General features: G+C 36.5%; 3 protein-coding genes across 5 annotated transcripts; all 3 read left to right on the top strand.

Moving 5' to 3' along the window:
- Nucleotides 1-2,456: 2,456 nt before the first annotated feature.
- LOC104699482 (uncharacterized) lies at nt 2,457-4,984 on the top strand. The gene is made up of 7 exons (XM_087453995.1): nt 2,457-2,670; nt 2,884-3,122; nt 3,212-3,347; nt 3,507-3,663; nt 3,747-3,783; nt 3,877-4,237; nt 4,334-4,984. Exons 2-7 carry the CDS (start codon nt 2,913-2,915, stop codon nt 4,465-4,467), a joined length of 1,035 nt encoding a protein of 344 aa, XP_087310121.1. The 5' UTR covers nt 2,457-2,670; nt 2,884-2,912; the 3' UTR covers nt 4,468-4,984.
- A 1,489-nt stretch (nt 4,985-6,473) lies between these two features.
- Nucleotides 6,474-9,207, top strand: LOC104793656 (two-component response regulator-like APRR9). 2 transcript variants are annotated; one of them, XM_010520055.2, is made up of 7 exons: nt 6,474-7,015; nt 7,142-7,311; nt 7,412-7,542; nt 7,643-7,762; nt 7,943-8,241; nt 8,333-8,816; nt 8,899-9,207. In XM_010520055.2, the coding sequence occupies exons 3-7, from the start codon at nt 7,414-7,416 to the stop codon at nt 8,995-8,997; spliced, it is 1,131 nt and encodes a 376-aa protein (XP_010518357.1). In that variant the 5' UTR covers nt 6,474-7,015; nt 7,142-7,311; nt 7,412-7,413; the 3' UTR covers nt 8,998-9,207. The 2 variants fall into 2 exon arrangements, with proteins under 2 accessions (XP_010518357.1, XP_010518356.2); XM_010520054.3 differs by having other exon boundaries at nt 7,142-7,303.
- A 223-nt stretch (nt 9,208-9,430) lies between these two features.
- On the top strand, nt 9,431-11,801 carry LOC104793658 (metal tolerance protein 1). 2 transcript variants are annotated; one of them, XM_010520058.2, is made up of 3 exons: nt 9,431-9,734; nt 10,354-10,418; nt 10,517-11,801. In XM_010520058.2, exon 3 carries the CDS (start codon nt 10,517-10,519, stop codon nt 11,711-11,713), a length of 1,197 nt encoding a protein of 398 aa, XP_010518360.2. In that variant the 5' UTR covers nt 9,431-9,734; nt 10,354-10,418; the 3' UTR covers nt 11,714-11,801. The 2 variants fall into 2 exon arrangements, with proteins under 2 accessions (XP_010518360.2, XP_010518361.2); XM_010520059.2 differs by lacking the exon at nt 10,354-10,418.
- Nucleotides 11,802-11,919: the final 118 nt, after the last annotated feature.

Consider the following 11,919-nt stretch of genomic DNA (forward strand, 5'->3'; position numbering starts at 1 on the left):
ACGTAGTGTATCACTACAGGGGCACGTGCCCCATACAAAACTTCATAATTTTAAAATTTGTTTTGCAATATGTAATGGAGATGTACGTAAGAATTGGTTTGTACTTTGTAGTGATTTTTTCTAGTGAGTTGGTTATTAGTTTTATTTTACGATTTTTAAGTAATAATTATTTTCAGGGTTAGCTTATTTTTCTTTTATTTACCTCTTTTTGAACTGTTTGAAGGAATTACGTTAATATAAAGTACTACCAATGTTGATAAACACTTATTCAAACATTTTTTTTTCATGTTTCCATAGTAGTCTTAAAAAAAAAATTAAATCTATTAATTAAATTGTAGCCCATGTTAATATTGGTTTGTTCAAAAAAAAAAAACGTATATAGTAATAGTGTTGGTGTTTTTTCCCCATGGGCACGTGAAGAACTGTAGTTTCATTGACCCTTTTTTTTTTTTTTTGAGTTCAAAGTTTCATTGACGCTTATTGTCAATTATTGGTTTACAAATTGATGTCATAAAACTGTCACATGCATGTTAATATATATATCTGTACGTTCTCAGCGACACGCGCGCGCCCATTGTACATATTAGTTTAGTCATATTTTTTATATATATAGTATATTACTGAATATATTAAAGTCTACAGAGTAATTATTGTTTTTTTTTTCTTTTGGTAAAAGATATATAATTGGTGATATATGGATGATATATATTGAAAGGAACTGATGGCAGTTTAGTGTTAAAATAATAAATACTTGAATTTGGAAACTCTCTAGAAGTAATTGAAAGTTTGCATGGGAAGCAATCTTAGTTTGGTGAATTTTCGTCAAAATTTGTTAAGCCTAATGGTGAGACGTCATATGACTCTACGCCCCGTTTTCTTTTAATGGCGAGGGGCAATTTTGTAGTTCCATTGATTTTGGACTCTTTCACGATAGTCCTTTATACTGTTTTGTTTAACAATTTTTTGTTGGCGTTGAAGGAATGTTTAGTTACAGCTTGGGACATTGCCTTTAATCAAAACCAAAGACGTTAATTAGTTTAAATCGTTTTCGACTGTTCCTTTAAAGCATTCGAAACACCATTTACTATGGAAGAGGAGTAAATGTATTGACCAACTTCCAACTCTCTAGCTAGTTGATCAGGTTAATGTCGAGATTTTCTGTTTTTTTTTTCATAGGAAATATCCTTAATTAAGCTGTACCAGAAGAAGCAAGAGGAGCTGCTTGAAATGTATAAGCTTTGCCTCAGAGCTTGAGAAGTTTCTGAAGGTACTGTATTCTTATATTTTAAAATTGTATAGTACGAAATATATCAATTAGTTCCATTTTTTTTAAGTATGTATTTTATTTACCTTTTCTAACCCGACCAAAATATATAGCTACATATTTCTTGAAATATTCTCGTAGCGATCGATAATGCATTAACTAGAAGAAAAAAAAACTATTTAATATTTATTCTTATGATGCCTTTAATTTGACCCTTCAATCATGTAACAATTAGAATTAAGACGTACACCGTGTCTATGTACAAACAGTATGCATAATATGAATTTCAATTTGGTATGCGTCTCTCAAGATCATGTAGACATGCATGGGAAGATATCTATAAAATATAACCATGAATACAAAGGACATAAAAGCCACATACATTAACGTAACATGATGATTATGAAAATGAATAACGTTTTTCTCCTTACTTTTGTGAATTTTGTTGATATTAATGGCGGATTATTAGAGAGGACCGCCCAAATTTGTAGAATTTATAGGGTAAACCCAAAGACACACAAACATACACGAAATAAGCGAATAGATAAAGGGAACAGTATGATGAGAGCGCCTAATCGTGGAGGGGGGGGGGGGATAATATGTGAAATTATGGATGATCTGTCATTTTATAACGTAATCATCTCAAAGCATATACGTACGTAGCTAAGACCTACCGTCGATCGCCTGAAACGATAATATTCTTTTATTTGATATTGTCGTAAAGAGCCGCCAACCAAAAAAAAAAGAAAGATACGGTCGTAAATATTCCAGTATCTCGTCTAACAATATATAACTAAATAACTTGGAACTATTAAAAGGGTCTTCTTTTTAGAAGCTTGTGCCAGAAAGTCAAGAAAAGAGAGTATTTAGAAGCTTGTGCCAGAAAGTCAAGACCCATAAAAAAAAAGAAAAAAATTCAAAATAAACAAAAAAAAAATACTCCTTAGAGAGGAGTAGAAATTTAAAAACTTTTTCTCACCCTTATTTTTTTAATTATCCTTAGAGAGGAACGGTCAAAGTTTGTGTTTTTTTTTGTTGTATAGAAAATAAAATAAGAATTTTTACATATCGAGAATTTTGTAGACTTCAAGAGAGGGAGGTTGAAGACAGCGAAGCAAATGGTTTTTAGGCAGCGGACCCAACACAAAGATTAAACAGTATATATATATATATATATATATCAAAACAAAACAACGCATAGTATATAAATACAGCGAAAAAGGTAAAATTGGGTCTCTGGCTTTTCCTCAATATTTCAATAGGTCCTCTCTCTCTCTCTCTCTTCTCTCTTCTCTCTATAGGGCCATTGTCGTCTCTCGTGGTCGTGGGTTCCCACTAGCAGCTTTCTTGTCTTCCTCCATTGGTTTCTCTCCCCTTCTCTTTTCCTTCAATCAACCAAAACAGAGGTTTTTTGCTCTTTCTCTATTGTTTCACTCTTTAGGTCCAAAGTTTTCATTTTTTTTTTCTTCTTCTTTCGTATTCTGTGAATCGTTTTCTTTTGTTGGGAGTAGTAAAGTTTCAGTTTTTTTTCTTTCGTCTTAGTTCAAGATTTTGGGTTAAAGAAAGCCATAGAGATAGAGGGAGAGAGAGAAAGATTGAAACTTTCATGTGAATTTTAGGGTTTGTGAATTGGGGGAAAAGCAATCAGATGGCTCAACAGAGACAGTTTCAGATGGAAGGTAATCATAATAATAGTAGCGGTACGAACGATACCAAGTTGACGAAAATCTTCGTGGGAGGATTAGCCTGGGAGACGCAGAGAGATACAATGAGGCGTTACTTTGAACAGTTTGGTGACATTGTTGAAGCTGTTGTCATTACTGACAAGAACACTGGAAGATCCAAAGGATATGGATTTGTATGTTTCTTCTTTCTTCTTCTTCTAAGTTTCTATTGTTAAAGTTTTTACCTTTTTTTACTAAAGGCGGTGGTTTTTGATTTGATCAGGTGACGTTTAAGGAAGCTGAAGCAGCCATGAGAGCTTGTCAGAATATGAATCCTATGATTGATGGAAGAAGAGCTAATTGCAACCTCGCTTGTCTTGGTGCTCAGAAACCGCGTCCTCCTACTTCTCCTAGACATGGTTTTTTTTTTTTTTTTTTTAACTCTCTCTCTCTTTCTCTAGAATGCAATGGAAACTACTAGCTTAGGGTGATTGAAAAAATCTGATCTTTTGGATCTTGTTACTTGATTAACACGTGAAAGAGTCATGTGTTGATTAATAAAGAAACTTGATTTGCAGGAGCAGGGAGATTCAGATCACCAGGATCAGGAGTAGGATTAGTTGCTCCTTCTCCTCAGTTTCGAGCCTCTTCTTCTTCCTCTGCTTTTGTTCATCAGCAGCAACAACAACAACAACACACTGGTCAATTCCCATTTCCTTACCCAACTGCTTACGGGTAAGCGTAGTCATCACATCAAATAACAATCGTTTCTGGTTAATGTGTGTAGCAAGGCCCAAAATTAATATCTTCTTCTGCAGATTTGCTGGTTATTCTCAAGAGGGAATGTACCCAATGGTTAGTTACTTTCATAGATCTCTCACAATGTAGCTTGTTTCCATTTCACTGATAAAATTTTGAAGTTCTTATGTATGTGTTTTTGGTTTGCAGAACTACTACAATCATCATCTCTATGGAGGACAGCAGTTTTCACCATATGTGGGACATCCATCATCAGGATCAACAGGAATGTACCATGGCTATTATCCATTCTATGCTCAATACAACGCAGCACAAAGTAGCAATCAAGCTCAAGCTCAAGCTCAACATCATCAAGGTTTCAGCTGTCAATACACTGCTCCACCTCCTCCTCTGCTGCAATATCCTTACTTGCCTCACCAGCAACACTTTAGTTCTCAGCAGCAATTCAGCTCTCAGCAGCAGCCTCCGCCTCCAATCCTCTCCCTCCCAACCTCTCTAGCTCTATCATTGCCATCATCTTCATCACCATCCTCTACAACTTCCACCTCAGGTTTGATTTCACAACTCAAAATCTTAATTGAAAAACCATTGGACACATTGCTTTGAATCATGCTTGATTGTAATGTTTTGTTGCTTATATTACTAGCTGCAACGACAGCAGCATCAAAAACAGTAGTTATTACTACAGCGACAAAGAATGCAGCAGCAGCAGCTGAAACAAGCAGCACCAAAGATGGCCATGAAGCAGTAACAACATCAACCATCAAGATAGAAGATTGATTCAGTACTACTACTACAATAGCCAGAGCAAGGGACAAACTTCAGTGTACACTAACTCATCATCAATCTCTCCAACAACGTTCTAGAAACACTCATTCATTGGTCTTAGGAGTCTAGAATCTTAATTAGTACTACTTAGGAGGAGGAAGGAAGAAGAAGAAGGAAACAATCATATCACATTCTTTGTTTTTTTTTTTTGGTTATTTCAAGATTCATATTGCATTTTAGGTTAAAGAATCAAGAGAAGGCATTGGTTGCTTTTTTTTAGATTCTTAGAAGAAGAAGAAGCAGAAGAAAAAAAACATGGATGGATGCAGAAAGCATCATCATCAGATTATTACATTCATTTGGGGATTTATTTTTCAGGTTCAGAAGAAATGTTTTATGTCTTCTTTTGAACCCAAACTGGATTTTTAAGCTTCGGATAAGCTTGAAATCCCTTTTTCTTTTCTTTTTCTTTTCACATATGTAATTCTTGAAATTGTTATAATTCAATCACATTGCCTCTTCTTACCTATTTGTTCATTCTTTATATAATTAATCAGCTGGTTCGTTCTAGGGAAAGTGAAACAACTCAAAATCCGTTCATCCTTCGCTTTCACCTAGCTAGAATTTTCTACTACTTTTTTGAATATATTAAAACTGAAACTTTTTATAAAAAAAATAATTAAATTTTGAAATGGCATGATCATTTCATTTGCTTTTAAAGGGGTTCTCAGAGTAAAATGATGATTATTTATCTTTGGATTCCAAAAGGGATCTTATGAAGACAAAAAAGTACCGGTCAAAAGACCGTTGGAATAAACGGATCTATCTTCTTTTCATCCCCCTCTATGGATAATATTTCATGACTACTACTAGTATTATTTTAAAATATACCCAACTCTTGTTTTTTTCCTTGTAACCAAAACAGTAATAAAACCAAAACATTTTAACACTTGTAGCAGAATAGACAGACACATGGAAGTCGTCTTTGTCTGCAATGTACAAAGGGAAAATGGACCCAAAAAATTGTATTTGGAATGAGTATTACTATGCAACCATTCGATGATGAGTGAAACTATCAATAAAATAAAATATGGTCAGACTAGTGAAACAAAAAGTGAAAATCAGACTCAGGTTTCACCAAAAAAAAAAAATGATTAAGAGCCGAAGTATACAAAATTGATGGGCTTTTAAAAATCTAAGGCCTAAATGATTATAAAGCCCATTATTGACTTTTGAAAATGTAGGCATGTGTAACTAATTAGGCCATAAAAAGCTTTAGCCTTAGATATGTAAACACGCAAGAATAATATGTTTAAGTAGTTTACATTAATTTATTACGTACTGTCCTAATCATATAGATCGATAGATATTTTTCTCGTATTAATTTAATGATGGGACATTTTTATTTTTTCTACGCAAAGCAAAGTTTTATAGATGGTTCTAGAACTCCTTTTGATATCCACAGAAAATTTATTTAATAAAAAAAAAATATCATTCCATTTTCCATTTCCAAATTTACGCGGCCAGTGCACTAATCTGATTTAAATAAAGCTAGTGGCATTTAATATATAATAAAGTAATAAAATTGTTAATTCCCACTTGAAAAATTAAATAAATTTGCTTTATGGAAAAAGAGAAAAAAAAAAAAAAAAAAACGCCATCCAATTTGAATGATACATAGGAGGCTAGAAGAACAGTCGAAAAAAAAAATACTTAAAAAATTTTATTAAATCCAACCAAAGATATCAAAACTGAGCCACACAAAGAAAATAGAAAAAAACACGTGTCAAGCGCATGACCACGAGATGATACTCAGGCGAATATCTTCACTTCCGTAGAGGAACCAGGTAAATGACACGTGTAAATGTGGACCTGAGAGCTGAGAAGCAGAGGAGAGAGGACCACCTCCACCGAATCAGCCGCGATACAGAGAAAATCAAAACAATGGCTCATATTAAGCCACGTCATCTAGTGAAGGCCCGCCTTTATTTCTCACCGTTAATTAGATTTCTCTATTTGTTTATTTTTCTCTACAAGTCTTCTTCTTTCCTTCCTTTGATTGTTCTTCTCTACAAGTATTCTTTCTCTTCTTGATTGTTAGATATTTTTTCGTGGTCCTGATCCAAAGATACCAATTTTTAAAAAAAAAGAGTTTCTGTTTTTTTCTTCTTCATCTTCATCTTCAACATCTTCTCTGATATTTTCTCTCTCTATCTCTCTCTCTCTCTCCTTCGATCGTTTTGGTCGGACTAAGATCTGTTATTAATCGAGAGTCTCGTTTCGTTTGCTTTGTTTTGACTTTTGTTGGTGTTACCGAGTTCTGCTTTTGTTTGTTTGTTTGTCCTGTTTATTTTGAGCTCTGATTCGATGGGGGAGATTGTGGTTTTAAGTAGTGATGATGGTATGGAGACGACTAAGAACAACAACAGAGGCAAGTCATCTGAAGTTGTTCAGTGGGAGAAGTATTTGCCTAAAACTGTTCTTAGGGTTTTGTTAGTTGAATCTGATGATTCAACTCGTCAAATCATCACTGCTCTTCTTCGTAGATGCTGTTACAAAGGTCGATTCATCTTTTCTGATAAAAGTTTGCTTCTTTTTTTGTTTATGTCTTGATTGATTTTGAAGATGTTTGACCTGTGAAACTAAAAAAAAAAAACTCGATCTTGCTTGTTTTGAGTTGATACAGTTGTCGCTGCTTCCGATGGTTTAGCTGCTTGGGATATTCTTAAGGAGAAGTCTCATAACATTGATCTTGTACTAACAGAGCTGGATTTGCCATCTATATCTGGTTTTGCTCTACTTGCTTTGTGTATGGAGCATGAAGCTTGCAAGAACATTCCTGTCATAAGTACGATGGTGATCCCCTTAGTCCTTTATGCCTTATAAAAACGCCTCTTTATGTGTTTTTATGTGTTCTCATATGCTCTATTTTGGTTTTCTTTCTTGAAATGAATAGTGATGTCTTCGCAAGATTCGATAAAAATGGTGTTGAAGTGTATGCTTAGAGGTGCTGCTGATTATCTTATCAAACCCATGAGGAAAAACGAGTTGAAAAATCTATGGCAACATGTTTGGAGAAGACTTACTGTACGATATTTCTTCCTTTTTTGGTGTTTTGAAGTTTCGTTTCCTTATGTTGATGTTTCTAGTTTGAAAGACTTAATTGTGTTTTTTGGTTATGAATCAGTTGCATGATGATCCTACCGCTCATGCTCAAAGTTTACCAGCTTCACAGCAGAACCTTGAAGATACTGATGAAACTAGTGCAGATTCCAGATATCATTCCGACCAAGGAAGTGGTGCTCAGGTATATAGATGTTACCACTGACTTGTTATTTGATACAATCTATGTCTTTGATTGGATTTTGTATGAGTGGTGGCTGGACTGTGAGGTCTTTCATCTCGAGATTGCATTGTATTGTCACTTTTCCAGAGCTTTTGTTTATCTTACTTAAGCTGATATATTGTGCACATTCAATTTGTGCAGGCTATCAGCTACAACGGTCACAACAAGGTTCTGGAGAATGCCAGATCACTGGATGAAAGGGACGAGGTTAAGGATTCTGGTAGAAATGAGAAAAAGCCTGAATCTTTTGATGTGACAATGGATTTGATTGGTGGAATTGACAAACGGCCTGAGAGTATCTATGAAGACAACAGTCCTGACGCCTGTGCTGGTCCCGAGCTTGGACTCTCTCTGAAAAGATCTTGCTCTGTTAGTTTTGAGAACCAAGTCGAAAGCAAGCATCAAAAGCTTAGCCTCTCTGACGCATCAGCCTTCTTAAGGTCAGTGTGTTTCCTTGCTCGAAAAAAAAGAATGTCTTTAATTTTTTAATTAGTGTTTTAATGAACAACTTTACTTATTATGAACCTGCAGATTTGAGAATAGCAAGGCAGCAGAGAAAGCAGCGGTCGCTTTAGAGGCGAGTAGTTCAGGTGAGCCAAAGACACCAACCGAATCACATGAAAAGTTAAGAAAAGTAAGATCTGATCAAGGAAGCGCCACAACGAGCAGCAACCAGGAGAATATAGGATCATCAAGCATAACCGGACAATGCGGACAGAACGAGTTAAGCATCCCTCACCAAGTTCTTCCGTCTGCAGTTACAAATCAAGTGCAAAATCCGCAAGATTCCCCAGCTCCAGTAGTAGAATCAAATCGTTTGAAAGCTAGCAAGGAAGCAGAAGTTGGATCTCAAAGCACCTGCAACACAGATGAGGGGATTGCAGGACAAAGTAGCAGCACAGAGAAAAAGCCAAAGGAAGAAGAAAGTGCACAACAACGTTGGAGTCGGAGTCAAAGAGAAGCTGCACTGATGAAATTCAGGTTAAAGAGGAAAGATCGATGCTTTGATAAAAAGGTAAGAGACCCACAACAAGCTTTGATCATAAACAGAATCTGAATCAAATACACAGGAACGAACTGATTCAATGGATATACAGGTTCGATACCAGAGCAGGAAGAAGCTAGCGGAACAACGTCCACGAGTGAAAGGGCAGTTCGTGCGTGCCGTCAATTCAGACTCGTCTACAAAAGCCTGAAACAGCTCAACAAAAAAAAAACTCTTTATAAGCTTTTTTTTATCTCTCGATTTCTTTTGTTAGTTTTCATTACAATAGAAACCAAACTTAATTAGATTTGTTTTTCTTTAGTGTGTTTTTTTTTGTTTTTCTTGTATTTGATTGGCTACTTCTGAGAGTAACTTTTGTATATATACAACTCTGATAAATGAGGAGTTCGTTATGCTAAAACCGTAACTTGAATTTCGTTATGTTAAACGTTTAGGAAGTATTTACATAACACAATCAATCATTAGACTAAACCGCCACTCCGAACCAGTCAATCATAATTGGACCAATCATTGAATGAAGAAATAAATGGGTAAAAAAGACAGCAAATATTACCGGTCCATAGAGTGTCGGCCACGTGTTCCTCATTATTACCGTGAAAGGGAAAGGGAAAAAAATCAAAATTGGAACCAAAGAGATAGATTCCGATTGAGATAGATCTCTCTCTCAAAGGGAGATAGATAAGAGAGAAAGCGGACCCCAAAAAATAATAAAAAAGGGTTAGGTGGGTTGGATCTCTCATGTAATCGGTGCTCCCCCCTCGAATTTTTTTTTTCCTTTTTAAAAAAATATAAAGCCTTCTCCTTTTGGCCGCCTCTAACCCCCCCCCCCCCCCCCCCCCCCCCCCCCCGCCTGCCTGCCTAGAGAGATTCTTATTATACAGCGGAATCTTCAATTTTGTAACTTGAATCTCTCGACTCTCTCTCTTGGTGAGTTTTTTTCTCTCTTTCTTTTACTAAGGTTTCTATATATTTCAATTGTTGCAGCTGCTTTCTGAACCCTTCTTCTTCTTCTTCTTCTTCCTCACCCACGCGGCAAGCCCACTTTTTTTTTTTTTTTTTAGGGTTTGGTGTTTTCCTCAAAATCTGACATTTTATAATCTGGAATTGGTCTTTGCTGGGGGACGTTTCGATTTTATTATTATTGTGTACAACTTGAATCAGTATTTGCTGATGCATTATATTATGAAATCGTGTCATTCTGAATCGTGTCTTAGGGTTTGTAGATTCTTCACTTTCTGACATCTGACATCTGGAATTGGTCTGATTGGGACACTTTTGATTCTCTTTTACTGTTGTTTGTTTATCTGTTGGGTGTCAAAACTTAAATCAATATCTGTATTGTTTTTGGCTTTTGACTCTTAACTTCTGATGATTTTTATATGGTGTGAAACCGTTGACTAGTTTGTTTTTTTTTAAATTCCTTCGTTTGTGTTTTGCTTGAAGAGTTCCTCCTCTCTGTAGCTCTCCACTAGTAGTGGTATACATGTACTAGTCCTCTGATTTGATATTTCTTGATAAATTTGCTTTCTTTTTTTTGTTGAAACAGACCAACCCGGAAAGCTATTTGTTTTGGTTCATTTGAATTGGGGTTTTGTTGTCTTATTATCCGAGGTAGCTGATTTGTGGTTTGCTTATTGTAGTTCTCTAGATCCCATTCAGGCCTTTGTTTTGTTTATTTCTCATTGTCCCTTGACGTTTTCTCTTTGCAGATGGAGTCTTCAGGTTCCCAGCATAGTCACATTGTTGAGGTTAATGTTGGAAAATCTGGTGAAGAAAGAATTATTGGGGGAAGCAAAGTATGTGGAGAAGCGCCCTGTGGGTTTTCAGATTCTAAGAATGCTTCCGGGGATGCTGCAGAACGTACTGCTTCTATGCGTAAGCTTTGTATCGCGGTTGTGCTGTGTCTAGTGTTCATGAGCGTCGAGGTTGTTGGTGGGATCAAAGCCAATAGTTTGGCCATTCTAACCGATGCTGCCCATTTGCTCTCTGACGTTGCTGCCTTTGCGATCTCGCTCTTCTCTTTGTGGGCTGCTGGTTGGGAAGCCACTCCCACGCAGACTTACGGCTTTTTCAGGATTGAGATTCTGGGAGCTCTTGTGTCCATCCAGCTCATTTGGTTGCTCACGGGTATTCTGGTGTATGAAGCCATTATCAGGATTGTTACCGAGACCAGTGAGGTTAATGGATTCCTCATGTTTCTTGTTTCTGCGTTTGGTCTAGTGGTGAACATCATAATGGCTGTTCTGCTTGGGCATGATCATGGTCATAGTCATGGGCATGGGCATAGCCATGGTCATGACCATCACGATCACGGTGGAAACCATAGCCATGGGGTGACTGTTACTACCCATCACCATCATCATGATCATGGTCATAGCCATGGAGAGGACAAGCACCATGCTCATGGGGATGTCACTGAGCAATTGTTGGACAAATCAAAGACTCAAGTGGCGGAAAAAGAGAAAAGAAAGAGGAACATCAATGTCCAGGGAGCTTATCTTCATGTCCTTGGGGATTCCATCCAGAGTGTTGGTGTTATGATTGGAGGAGCTATAATCTGGTACAATCCGAAATTGAAGATAGTGGATCTAATCTGTACGCTTGTCTTTTCGGTTATTGTCTTGGGAACAACCATCAACATGATTCGAAGCATTCTAGAAGTATTGATGGAGAGTACACCCAGAGAGATCGATGCCACACAACTCGAAAAGGGTTTGCTCGAAATGGAAGAAGTTGTGGCTGTTCATGAGCTCCACATTTGGGCAATCACAGTGGGAAAAGTGCTATTGGCTTGCCATGTCAACATTAGACCAGAAGCAGATGCAGATATGGTCCTCAACAAGGTAATTGATTACATCCGCAGGGAGTATAACATTAGTCATGTTACGATACAAATCGAGCGCTAAAAGCCAAAGCAAAGCAAGATCTGATGAGGGGTTTTTGTATCAGCATTCTCATTAACAATAATATTAATAAAGTTTCTACCTTTTTCAACTTGCTTGGTTCCTTGGCTTTATAGTTATATGTCATGATCGTTTGGTTGTGCACAAGTAAGCATTATTCCTCTTCAAGGAAGAAACTTTTTGTCCTTGTTTCGAAAAGGGTGAAAGGA

This window comes from Camelina sativa, chromosome 6, assembly GCF_030686135.1.
Source record: "Camelina sativa cultivar CO46 ecotype springtype chromosome 6, ASM3068613v1".
Lineage (NCBI taxonomy): Eukaryota > Viridiplantae > Streptophyta > Magnoliopsida > Brassicales > Brassicaceae > Camelina > Camelina sativa.

What these genes read in the sequence shown, in the direction of transcription:
- LOC104699482 (XM_087453995.1), top strand. Translation starts at nt 2,913, where the DNA reads ATGGCTCAACAGAGACAGTTTCAGATGGAAGGTAATCATAATAATAGT. An exon ending in TCCTACTTCTCCTAGACATG is followed by an intron (nt 3,348 to 3,506) that starts GTTTTTTTTTTT and finishes CTTGATTTGCAG; the next exon opens with GAGCAGGGAGATTCAGATCA. An exon ending in CTCTACAACTTCCACCTCAG is followed by an intron (nt 4,238 to 4,333) that starts GTTTGATTTCAC and finishes TTATATTACTAG; the next exon opens with CTGCAACGACAGCAGCATCA.
- LOC104793656 (XM_010520054.3), top strand. Translation starts at nt 6,823, where the DNA reads ATGGGGGAGATTGTGGTTTTAAGTAGTGATGATGGTATGGAGACGACT. An exon ending in ATGTTTGGAGAAGACTTACT is followed by an intron (nt 7,543 to 7,642) that starts GTACGATATTTC and finishes GTTATGAATCAG; the next exon opens with TTGCATGATGATCCTACCGC. An exon ending in ATCGATGCTTTGATAAAAAG is followed by an intron (nt 8,817 to 8,898) that starts GTAAGAGACCCA and finishes ATGGATATACAG; the next exon opens with GTTCGATACCAGAGCAGGAA.
- LOC104793658 (XM_010520058.2), top strand. Translation starts at nt 10,517, where the DNA reads ATGGAGTCTTCAGGTTCCCAGCATAGTCACATTGTTGAGGTTAATGTT.